The sequence below is a fragment of the Trachurus trachurus genome, assembly GCF_905171665.1.
Source record: "Trachurus trachurus genome assembly, chromosome: 22".
Taxonomy (NCBI): domain Eukaryota; kingdom Metazoa; phylum Chordata; class Actinopteri; order Carangiformes; family Carangidae; genus Trachurus; species Trachurus trachurus.
The window spans coordinates 6,105,988-6,118,252 of NC_139907.1; the positions used below are offsets into that span (position 1 = coordinate 6,105,988).

The window sequence follows — 12,265 nt, forward strand, 5'->3', positions numbered from 1 at the left end:
AAAAATTATTAAAACCACAAACATATCTTCTTATGGATCAAAACTTGAAATCAAACATCAGGACACTGTAAAATATGGGACCCTTAAACTTTGAAAAGTGTTTTTTAAAATAAAGTTCACTTTAAGTTTCACACTTTTCCAGCAGCAGACCTGCATTATTTATTGAAGACATCCCGATAGTGTGATGCACTGAGAGTCAAGCGGAGCGCTGTGAATTATTCTGTGAATTTGCAAATATCATATATAATGCACTATGCCCATCTGCTGTTAGCACTGCAGCCACTGTTTTCACACATTAGTGAGACGTAGCAGATTAACTGCAGCGCAAAACACTTGTATCTCGGCTCCAGCGCCAGATGTTTCCAGCTGAAAAACATTTAACCTTGTTACAGAATTTAAAAATGTAATTAAGAGAAATTGAATTATCTACTTTATGACGCTTTGCGCAGAGATATGCAGGCAGCTCTGCAAACAACAGGCACATGCGGCTAAAACATGTTTTCATCCACAGGCGGATTCAGGTCAGACGCTGCACTTGTTACTCTGCGAGCTGCTGAAAGTCATCCGGGTTTAAAGCACTTGAGAGAAAAAAATCATTAAGCGGGACAAAATGGCTACGGTGGTACCTGATTGGGATTAGCAGGATCATGAGCAGAGGGAAGATCATCTTCATGTACGGTATCGGGTACATGCCAAACGTGCACAGCACCAACAGCTGCATCATCTGCAGGAAGGTGAAGTAGTGGATCTTCCTCTGGGGCACTTTGCGGATGTAGTGGGTGGGCGGGTAAGACGTCTGCAGGAGGTGAGAGGATCAGGACAGATTAAAACACAATCTCCCCCGAGGCCGCTTCCCCGGCTGTCCTCGGGTCTCCTGCAGTCTTAGAGAAATGACTCAGGGAAGTGGACGGCCCACACACACACACACACACCTCTGAGAAGTGCGTTCTTGAGTTTCACATCATAAATAACGTTTCTCTGTCAGCGGATACTTTCTTAAAAGTACAATAAGTGTGTCTCTGTGTCTCCTGGGTCAGAGCGCGACGTGTGGTTCAGGACAGAGGCTCTGCTCGTCTTATTTTAAACCTGCTCTCACTGAGACTATTATGTAAAAATGCACATTTCCACACAAACAAACTCATCTCTCCCACAACTGGTCCCAACTGATCTGGTGTCTGGTGTTTTTAGGTCTTTTAAACAGCAGGTTGTCTTTTAGCAACGACCGAAGCCTGCTGTCGTTTTCTAAACATGACTCATCAGGAACATACAAAAAAATGTAAACTTCATGTGCCACAGCAGCTGAAGTGTTGTTTTTGTTGAATATGGTGATAATTGGTGATAAAACTGAAATAACTCAGTGAAAAAAATGACACCTAGTTTGATATTTGTTGAGTATTTCTTTCTCTGTCCCCCTCTTGTTGTTGCGTCTTGCCGCCATGTGGAGGCGCTGATGTGTGACGTTCCCAAGTACAGTTAGGAGGAAAATGGCAAAGTGTTGCTTTAGTGAGACAGTGTGAAGGTTAAATCGGACGCACGGAGATGAAAACAAAAAAGAAATCCTCATAGTTTCATAGTGTTTGTGTGATTCGATGTTTTGTGAAGTGAAGACGAGCATCAGGGAGCGTCTTCATGCGGCTGATAGTGATACCACACACTGGAATAAAACTGTTAACGGGCTGATCTGTCTTATCTCACCAAGCCCCGCCCACTCTGTATCCTGAGTGGATTAAAACAAACAGTAAAAAAAATTATATTTGCAAATATTGACTCAGTTTGACTCAGGTTCCTTCTCCTCCAGCGCCGGGCACCCAGTCAACTGTTTGATCTGCAGAGCCCTGCAGCATATGGTCACACACTCATCATCTCACACCTCACACAGTCACACACACACACACACACAAGCACACTTCCTCACCTGCTCCTTGAGGAGGAGAGCCATGCGGTCGCACATCTGGTTCCCGTCGATGGAGGTGAGGGCGATGTAGAGGAAGAGGCCGTACAGGACGGGTTTGGGGATCCACTGCAGCGGGACGGGCAGCAGCAGCACCGACACGCCGATGAAGATGTTGGCAGCCAGAGACGTCAGCCGGGTCTCCTTCACCTGGACAATACTGAGGAGGCCACGCGTACAGAAGACACACGCAACGACGACAACGACAAAAACACAACAATGATTGGCGACTGGAAACCACACAATTGTTTTATTTATACAATGCTTATTTTTCTGGCGTTTTCTTATCAGTGTTTTTGCAGATTTTCATTGAAACAAACTCAGGTCACGTCCTGATTTTAGCCGCAGCAAGTTTCTCATTTAAACATTAGACAGAGGAAACATCTTTGTGTTTTTAATGCTTTTATACCGGTGTTTTTCAACCTTGGGGTCGGGACCCCACGTGGGGTCGCCTGGAATTCAAATGGGGTCGCCTGAAATGTCTAAATGATTAAACAAATTACTGATAAAAATATCCTTTTAAATAATTGTTATTCTATTCAAATTTATGATTAAAAACACCACACACAATCTCGAACAACTGTATCCTATACTTTCACTTTCTCAACAATAAATCAAGTTCAAATAAAATGCAGCATATAAAAATATCCGAGCTGCCGCGATCAAAAATGTCAAAATGGGGTCACGAGCCAAAAAAGGCTGGGAACCACTGTTTTATACACTTTGTACTATTAACCACTGCAGCTGTGTAGATGTAACCAGGTCAGGTGTGGTTACAGTTGCACCTCTTTGCTGTACTGAATACACTCTAACATTTGTTATTTGTATTTTTTTCTCTCCAGGCTAATGAAAAAATAAAATTCAACAAATCTTAGAGGTGAAAAAACAACAAGCACAAACTGTGATTTTAGAGTCAGACTGTGTTGGTCCGGCTCTTTAACTCTGTGACTCCCTATACTTCTTCTTTTGTCTGTCTGGGGTCTAATTCAGTTCATTCTGTTGCTTTATTTTGCTGTACATGCTATAAATAAATGTTCACACTTCATTAAGGCGGCAGAGGAGATAAAAAGGGAATCGCTGCTTTAAATAAGCACTTCTGCTAATTTCCCACAGACAATCAAATTTGCAAATTTGGAATATTAATTTCTTGACACTTCTAAAAAGCTCGGGTTTCATATTCCTCTAATTAGAGCTCTTGTTCTCATATAGGAGATTGTCTCTCATGACCCATTTAGCACACTTGACTACTTAAGGAATCCTGAGTATACGCTAACTCTAATTTTGCTCATATCTGAGCGGCCGGAGTGATGAACTTAATCCTCTAATCTCTTAAAAACTCCCCTCACCTCTTCCACCCGCCGAGAAAATGCTTAGTTACATAGTAATCACGCAATCAGAGGGGAGCAGGATACAGTAGCCCCTGCGACACTAAATTACAGTCACCGCACGCTCCGAAGGCGACCTTTAATTGGGCGCGTCTGATTAACGCCGGCGGCGCGAGGGCGGGTTAACTCACGTCTCGTAGAGGTGCCCCCCCTCCACGCGCTGCTCCACGAAAGCCAGCTGGCGCACATGGAGGGTGGAGTGGGGGAAGGCGGCGTGCATCCAGGGCAACCCCAGCACCGACATCAGTATGTTAATGAGCCCAGAGAGCATCAGGTCCCAGTGATACGCCGTGCCCTTCAGCAGCCTGAGGAGCAGAGGAGGAGAGGAAGAAGAGGAAGAAGAGGTGTTACACACTGCAGCAGCACAGTCAACAACATCACACAACAGCCCACCTAACAGCACAAAGAGAAAGCACACACACACACACACACACACACACACACACGCAACACGAGGCACAGAAAGAAGAAATTTGCATATGGTAATATTTCGAAGTGAGCAGACGTGACACTTGTCAACCCACACACACACACACACACACACACACACACAGATACAAAGGGCATCATCATCCTAAGGTTAGCGCTGCCCTTCAACATAACCTGAATAAAAACACCCTGATAACTCACTAATTCTCACTCAACACACACACAATAAGACAAATGATGCACATGTCGTAGCCTAGTTCTCTTGTGTTTCTATACAAAGAGAAGCATTAAAGGTACATTGTGTAGGAATTACTCCCATCTAGCGTTGCGGTTGTATATAGCAAGAAGCTCTATCGTATTTTTCACGCTGCATTCACGTGAAATTGGGCAGACGGCAGACAGCCGCTGCACGTAACGGCATAAACAAGCCTCTATGTAAACAAGTGGTCCATCAGCACGAGGCAAAACAATACACGTGACTTGACAATATGTTGTCATGGCGATGTCGGATCGTTTACCTGACCCACGTTTTACCGGCTTTCTCTCGACTTCTGTGACTAAAATGACATCTGGTGGGAACTTCAAAAGGATGTGGCAACTGATTATTTCTTTCTTGAAACAGGATGTAGGACAACCTGAGTAGTACTGGGTGGGCGGGACGGGGAGGGTCAGGGAGGGAGTTATTATTATTTATTTATTTATTTCAATAATGTTTTTATTTACTTATTTTTGTATATTTTTCTAATCTTTTCTCCCATTCATTGTTTTTAATTGATTTACTTATTCGTAGGACACCTTTGTTACTTATATTACTAAATATTGAAGCATTGCATAAACCAAAGATGGATGTATATTTGATATACTGTCTGCTTCACAATAAAAATATCTGAAATATAAAATGACATCTGGTTTGTTAGCGACGGCCGTCTGCCCGACTGCAGGTGAATGCAGCATCAGTGTAACGCTCCATTCCTCCTCACTGCGTTACTGCGGTGACACTGAGCGTAAAAACATGGCGACACCACATGGCAGCCAGCACCGAGCTTACCCGCTCCATGTAGATATGAATGATATGAACGGCTAATTCAGAGTTTAAAGGAACACTTCAGTTTGTTGATGGGGGGGATTTACTGAATAATGAAAAACATACTTTTGAATGAAATAATCGATTTTCCTGAATAGATAACAGGATAAGTTACACAATGTCCCTTTAATGAGGATGATGTCATTGGTAATGACATCATAGAGCGAACGAGATGTTACTGTATCTCCGTGTAGGAATGAGACTGAGACCTTCGTGATGCCACAGTGTGTTTTTTCTTTCTGCTCGTGTTAGTTAAAGATCACGACTGTGCGTCTTCTCTTTGCTCTGAGGGATGGAGTGTGATCGAGTGTGTGTGTGTGTGTGTGAGTGTGTGTGTGTCTTGTCTTTGGGGAAGCTTCACACTAAAACTGTGAACAGGTTGTGTGACAGTAGGCGAGTGTCTGCAGCATTTGTTGTGCAAAAGTCACACAGACTCCATCACTACCCCGTACAGTACATGTCGCTGCTGTGCCCTTGACATTGATAATGACATTGACATCATTGTAAATCGCTGATAATTAAATATCTATATCACTGATAAACACAGATTTATTCCCCCCCCCCTCGAGCAGAAAGAACGCGTCGTTTCCAGGTCAAAAGTTTGTGGAGTCTAAATATCTCTCTGCAGGATGACGACAGATATTCTAAATAAATAAATAACACACGAGAAAACAAAGAAGAAAGGGAGCGTGATGTGAGGAATGTGAGAGCGACGTGTGCAGGTCGACAAACTGCCAAATGGTTCAATAAACATCTTATTTTCAGACTAAGGAAAAGAGAAGAGAAAAACAAGATGTCACGCAAATAAAAGAGTGCGGCAGATGAAAGAAGCAGAGAAGAGAGAGAGAGAGAGAGACGCAGGGACGGAAATAGACGCAAAAATTTTTCCTGCTTCCGTCCAACTTGAGAGAAAATGGTGATGGTCAAATAGGCGTCTTTGTGCAGAATAAACACGATCACAGCAGTAAACTTTATGAAACAATATGAAATTGTGTCGCACAGATCAATACTCTTGGAAAGCGCTCGTTTTTTTTTTGTTTTTTTTTCACGCTATAGCAGCCACTGTTTTGCCTAAAGCTGAATTCATCCTTGTTCGGAACAGACATTTAGATCCAATTAATTTCTCCCCAACAAATGTACAAGATAAAGGCTGAAGCTCCATCATTATAGATTTTGACTGTGGGGCTGGTTGATGGTGCGTCTGTGGGGCATGGATTAGCTCTAAATTGGTCTGTTCAGTGTTAAAATGTAGGGGAAGTGTAAAAAAATAAGAAAAAAAAAAAAAGGAAAAAGAAGTAAAAGCCGAGTGCTGTGATTCGGCTCCGAGGCGTCTTCAGCGCTCCCCCAGACTGTGACGATTTGACTCAGATGTCAAGTTTCTGGCTCAGTTCATCTGCTCTCACTAACAAACCGGCAAATATCTGGTTACAGCAGAACCTGGAGTCGGGTCAGTGGATCCCCCCTCCCCACCTCCCCCTCCTCCCCACCTCCCTCGTCGCTAAACGCTCTGCTCTGCTCTGCACAGACACTTGAGAGAGACGACGAATCACCTGTTCTCTGGCGCGTTGGTCAGAGAGACGACGATGTTCTGGTCGATGAAGATGAGCAGGGCCAGGAGGAAGCCGAGGCCCATGGCGCTCACCACGTTCATGGCCGACAGCCTCTCGAACGGAGCCACGTTGAAGATGGGCCGGTCGTGGACTTTAAACACTGGAACTGAGAAGAGAAATAGAAGAGGAGGAAACAGTGACCATGAGTTTAAAGGACAATTCTGGGCAAATTCAACTCGGGGGTGTATTTTCCTAACATTTTAGGTCTAAAAGAAGGAATCTGAAGATTTTCAGTTTAATTGCTCCTGTTTTGCGGTAGTTGTGTCTGTCCCCGCATCGCCACGGCAGCGATGAATGGGAGCGGATGCAAGTTTCGCTGCTTAGGCTGTTTACATCCCTCAAAGCCGCATTTTTTTTCCACCGACAGCGTCAGATGGCGACTCAAACATGCACCGAGAAGTTTATTTACTTCAAGCAAGTCGACATGTTTGGAAAAACTAGATCTAATTCAGTCTCGAGTTGATATTCCTGTGTTTATGACACAAACGGTAGCTCCGACTGCACGTGAACACACCGAGCACGTCAACTTGGGCCTCGCGCGAGACTCCGGGAGACTTTGAATTAGATCTAGTTTTACAAACATGTCGGCTTGCTTGAAGTAAATAAACTTCTCGGTGCATGTTCCATCTGACGCTGTCTGTGGAAAAAAATTGCGGCTTTGAGGGATGTAAACAGCCTAAGCAGCGGAACTTGCATCCACTCCCATTCATCGCTGCCGTGGCGATGCGGGGACAGACACAACTACTGCAAAACAGGAGCAATTACACTGAAAATCTTCAGATTCCTTCTTTTAGACCTAAAATGTTAGGAAAATACACTCCTGAGTTGAATTTGCCCGGAATTGTCTTTTAACTGCATATCAAGATTTTAGAGATGCTGTCTCTTACATAACTTCAGCTTCCAGCTAATCCCCTGCATCACTGTGCTGTCAGTCATAGAGATCAAGTCAGTTCCCTGTGTGGATGTCTTGTGTTTTTTGGGGAAAGAAATCCACCGGAATAAATTTTCTGTAAAGACTTATCCGTCCAAATTTGACCAGCGCTTCTTCCAAACTCAACAGATTTCATCTTCACAAACACCACTGTCCCTCAAAGTGCTGCGGTGACTCATGTTTTCGCAGCAGCAGCAGCAGCAATCATTTCACCGGAGGGCCTGGAATTTTTTCCTTTTTTTCCTTCTTTCAGATGCCTGATATCTCATTTAGGGCTGTATCCCCTCCACCGCAGTTGAATTAAGTGCAGTTGGTTAAATTTAGGAAGAAGTGACAATACCATAATGGGTCTATTATCTTATGACTTATTGTCTCAGGAGGTAAAGAAACAGAAAATTGGCCGGGCACTTAAATTTAAATTCACTCGAGGGTTTGGCGCTCGCCTCTATGTGTGTGTGTGTGTGTGTGTGTGTGTGTGTGTGTGTGTGTGTGTGTGTGTGTGTGTGTGTGTGTGTGTGTGTGTGTGTGTGTCGACCCCTGGAGAACAGCTGCTGCCTTGGCAACAATGAATGGGAGACTCGAAATGATGCTAAACAATAGAGGATAAAAAACTGAAAATGTCCAATGTGTTTTGGCCTGTGCCTTGATTAAGGAACATAAAAAGACAATAAAGGCACCAAATGAGGGAGGCCTCACAGTTAGGGCGCCGCTCCTGGAGGTAAACAGGCTGTAAGTTTGAGGTTACAAACGACCTCTGTGTTCAAACCCAGAAGAACCAAAGAGACTAAAACAAAACCCCAATTATAAAAGTCCCAATAAACATGAATAGATGACAGGAAACTCCTCCGAGTTCAAACACCAACACAAAAGCTACTAACAAAAGCTGCGAAGAGAAAACACGCTGTATACGTCTGTGCATGTTGGGATGTGGGAGGAGTTATTTTGGGCTCCTGTTGTTTTGTTGGGTTTTTCTCCACAGACCGGGAGGAAACACTCCTGAATGAATCACTAACGCAGAAGACGAAGCAACAATTAGAAATATCTGAGAGAGAGAAGTCAACTACAACTCCCACTGCGCATTTCAATAATGAAAAACATCCAATCACTGAGCTTCATGTTTTGTCTGGTATCATCATTATAAACCTCCTGATACATACGTCTTACGGTATTTAATCACTGTATTCTGCTCGGTGAAAGACAAAAACACAACAATTAAGTTTAAATCTACATATTTTTTGTTTTTGTTTGCTCGTCTTAAATACTTCCTAATCGTTATATATCGTTATTAAAGGGATAGTTCAACATTTTGGCAAATTGGCCCATAGCCATAATCCCTACAGTCTTATGGAGTTGTTTTTGAGGTAAATTCATGCAAAACCGCTGATGTGCGTTCCCGTTGGGGGCAGTTTTTCGGAAAGCAGTCTCTGCATTTGGCTTGAAAAACAACTCTTTCTCATAATGTTCCGTTATTATCTCCTATGAGCCATAGTGTAGCTCTGAGCAGCTCGCGGCTCTGCTCCGCCGTTCTAAAAATAGCTTGCACCGACAATTAAAGGTTGACTATGTAGAATTACAAGAACAACAACAGAAAAAGAATTCCAGCAGTCGATTGCCAGACCGTTGCTAGGTAAAACGGGCCGTTGCTAGGGACTCCGCTCTGAACAGAGGACAGCAGAGGAGGAGAACTATGCAGGATATTTACCTTATGTTTCATTTTTACCGTCATTAACAGCATAATAAATGACTTGTAGCTTGTTACAGGGACAGTGGAGGCTCTCTGCCTTCCACACCGCTGCTGCTCAGAGCCTCCGCTGTCACTGCTCTCCTCAAGTTGAAAAAAAAAAAAAAAGGAGCTCCGTGGCACCGAAAGTCCGCGACGATAAACGTGTTTATGACAGATAAGACTACACAAATACACCCATCCTAACAAGTATATGATAATCCATTGATCCACCGATTGATTATCAAAAAGGCTTGGTTGGAAACAAACGCATACGACGAGGCAGGAAACAGCTGAGAACTGAGCCACATGTCGGCTACAGGCAGGTACGAATGTAAACAGAACGTTGACAGATAGTCAGTTGTCGAGCCCGTCAGAAAAATTAAAAATAATAATTCAGACTAAAAAAAATTTTTTTGTGGAAAAGCAATACTTTCATTCTGTACCCCTCTAAAGGCCCCATGGATGTATTATTTTTGAAAAAATATAGCTTTTAATAAATATTCTACATATTCAACCTTTAAAGGTAACAAACCTACTCCTAAAACTATAGGGATTATGGCAATGGGCCAATTTGCCAAAATGTTGAACTATCCCTTTAACTCTGTCTCACATTTGGCTCATCTTAAATCACCACTGCCAACAATGAGATCCTGATAAGCTAATAAATCTTAAAATGCAGCGAGGACACACTCTCTAAAAGCCTGAATGATGAAGAACTTCTTGATTTATAACTCACAGTTCAACAGAGGAAATCATTTTGACACCAAGAGGAACCTCCCTTCAATTTTAAAAAGTGTAAAATCAGCTACTGTACCGTGAGAAACAAAACAATATTGTGTTGTTGTTCGCAGCAGGCCGACAGACTCGCTCTCTCGCTCTCTCTCTCTATGATCTGACTGTATAATTTTTATTTGGCGTGAAAAACTGAAACGCACCGACCGCTCAGCGAAGCAACAAATGATACTAACGCTCAATGTCACTGAAGATGTAGGAGCCGATGAAGGAGAACAGCAGCACTGAGATGGGCAGGGCGCAGTCGGACAGCACCTCCCTCACTTTGGCATGCAGGAACGGACTGAAAGAGAAGGAGAACAAGAGAGAGAGAGAAAAAAGAGGAGTGAAAAGGGAGAGACAAATAATAGAGGAATACAATTACTGTGGACAAGACAAGGACAATGGCTGCAATCCTGACACTGTTTAAGTACCCTGGTCTGCCTTTTGCTTACACAATTGAATCCGGCTTTGAGGCTGATTTGATTACTGGGAGCAATCAGAAGTAGAATATTAATGCTTATTAAATCACAGACGGGAAGAACCTTCGACAGAAAAAAGGAGCTTTGTGAGAGCCTTGTCTGGAAAGTTCACTCCTGACAATCTTTACAGTCGAGGCCCGACTCAGCAGTATTCGTCCCAGCCGGCAGCGCTCCCATCTAAACACCATTTAAACTTCCTCCGGTGATTTATCTCGCAGAGTGCCGCAGCGCTGCAGCGCCGCACGACCGTACAGTACCTCCGCTTGAACTGGTAGAGGGTGTAGCCCATCCATAACGTCCCCAGCATCAGCAGGAGGCAGAGCACCGGCCGCTCCCTGGTGCACTGGATGAAGGATTCGGGGAGGGCGTTGAGCGCTAACCCCGCGGCCACGTCGCTCCGGTTCCCTCCCAGCAGGTCTCCGCCCGGGGGGAAGTCCGGCACGGTCCTGTTGGCCAGGGTGGGGTCGTGGTAGTATCTGACAAAGACTGGAGCACAGACACAGACAGCATGTTCACTACAGACTCCAATATACAGTATACTACATTCTTATGGCCATTGGAGCAGCATCAATGGATGGATGGTTGGTCCGTGACTTATTTCAACTGCTGCATGTGTTGCCATTACTGCATTTTATTTATGTATTTTAGTTATCAATGTTAACAATACATTGCAAGACAATCACCTCTGAATTACAGAGTATGAAAGATGAAGCAAACAAACAAAAAAAACAAAAAGATAGATAGATAGATAGATAGATAGATAGATAGATAGATAGATAGATAGATAGATAGATAGATAGATAGATAGATAGATAGATAGATAGATAGATAGATAGATAGATAGATAGATAGATAGATACGTTTATTGTCATTGTCATTTCCACAACAACGAAATTAAAAGTGCATCTCCTGCAGTGCAAAATTTCATAAAAACATTTAAAAAAAAAGAGCATAAAACACACATTGACCACTCATCATTCATTACTCAGTGTTAAGTGCAGTCACTGCTTTGGGGTAAAAACTGTTCTTAAATCTGTTTGTGGTGGCTTTAATTGTCCTGTATCTCCTGCCAGAGGGGAGTAGCTCAAACCGACAGTGGCCAGGGTGTGTTGTGTCTTTGAGGATTTTCTTTGCCTTTGTGAGGCATCGGGAGCTATACAGTTCATTCAGAGTGGGGAGAGTGCAGCCGACGATCTTCTGGGCAGTGGTTATGACCCGCTGAAGCGCCACCTTCTCTGCTACTGTGCAGCCGGCATACCACACACACAGACAGTATGTCAGCAAGCTTTCGATGCAGCAGTGGTAGAAGGCCAATCAAGAACAGAGCCTGTATACAATTATGTAAAATCAAGTCTCTCCTTATATGACAACCATTTCCCCCATCTTTTAACAAATAGGTCTTCTTTCACTTTCAACTTGTATGTAAGATGTTCCATCGGCAGTATATATCTATAATTGACATCCATTGTTTGTTACTAGGGGGGTCAGTCTTGAGCCAGTTTTTAGAAATTTGCCATGACATTTTGCAAAGGTTTTATACATCCAAAGACGGATATGCTGATGGCTTTGACGCAAAAACATCATATTGTGGTCATATGGGCAGATATTGTGATTGCAATTTCAGTGTGAAAAGTCATTTGTACTTTATGTTCACTTTAGGAAATACAAAAGTGATGATGTGGTTTTTATTGGTCTTGTACCAAACAGCATATACTGTACGTCCTTGAGAATATGATTTGTTGTCCAGGGCGTCTCAGTAGCAACACAACATGTATGTTATGTTACTGACAATGCACAACAATGTTCACATTGTCACATCACATTGTGACTAAACCTGTGTGTTCCTTTTGGGCCACTAAACGTGTTACGAGTGAAATGTCCAGAATAGAATAGAATAGA

At 43.2% G+C, this 12,265-nt stretch overlaps 1 protein-coding gene across 2 annotated transcripts in view; it reads right to left on the bottom strand.

Moving 5' to 3' along the window:
* The window catches only part of slc4a11 (solute carrier family 4 member 11), a 115,248-nt gene that overhangs the window by 4,125 nt on the left and 98,858 nt on the right, over positions 1–12,265 (bottom strand). For both annotated transcript variants that reach the window (XM_083998416.1, XM_083998417.1), the window contains exons 14-19: positions 10,624–10,852; positions 10,082–10,188; positions 6,400–6,565; positions 3,468–3,641; positions 1,916–2,111; positions 627–796 (exon numbers count right to left, since the gene is read on the bottom strand). In XM_083998416.1, the coding sequence (XP_083854542.1) occupies positions 627–796; positions 1,916–2,111; positions 3,468–3,641; positions 6,400–6,565; positions 10,082–10,188; positions 10,624–10,852 (1,042 nt within the window). The remainder of the gene's footprint in view (positions 1–626; positions 797–1,915; positions 2,112–3,467; positions 3,642–6,399; positions 6,566–10,081; positions 10,189–10,623; positions 10,853–12,265) is intronic.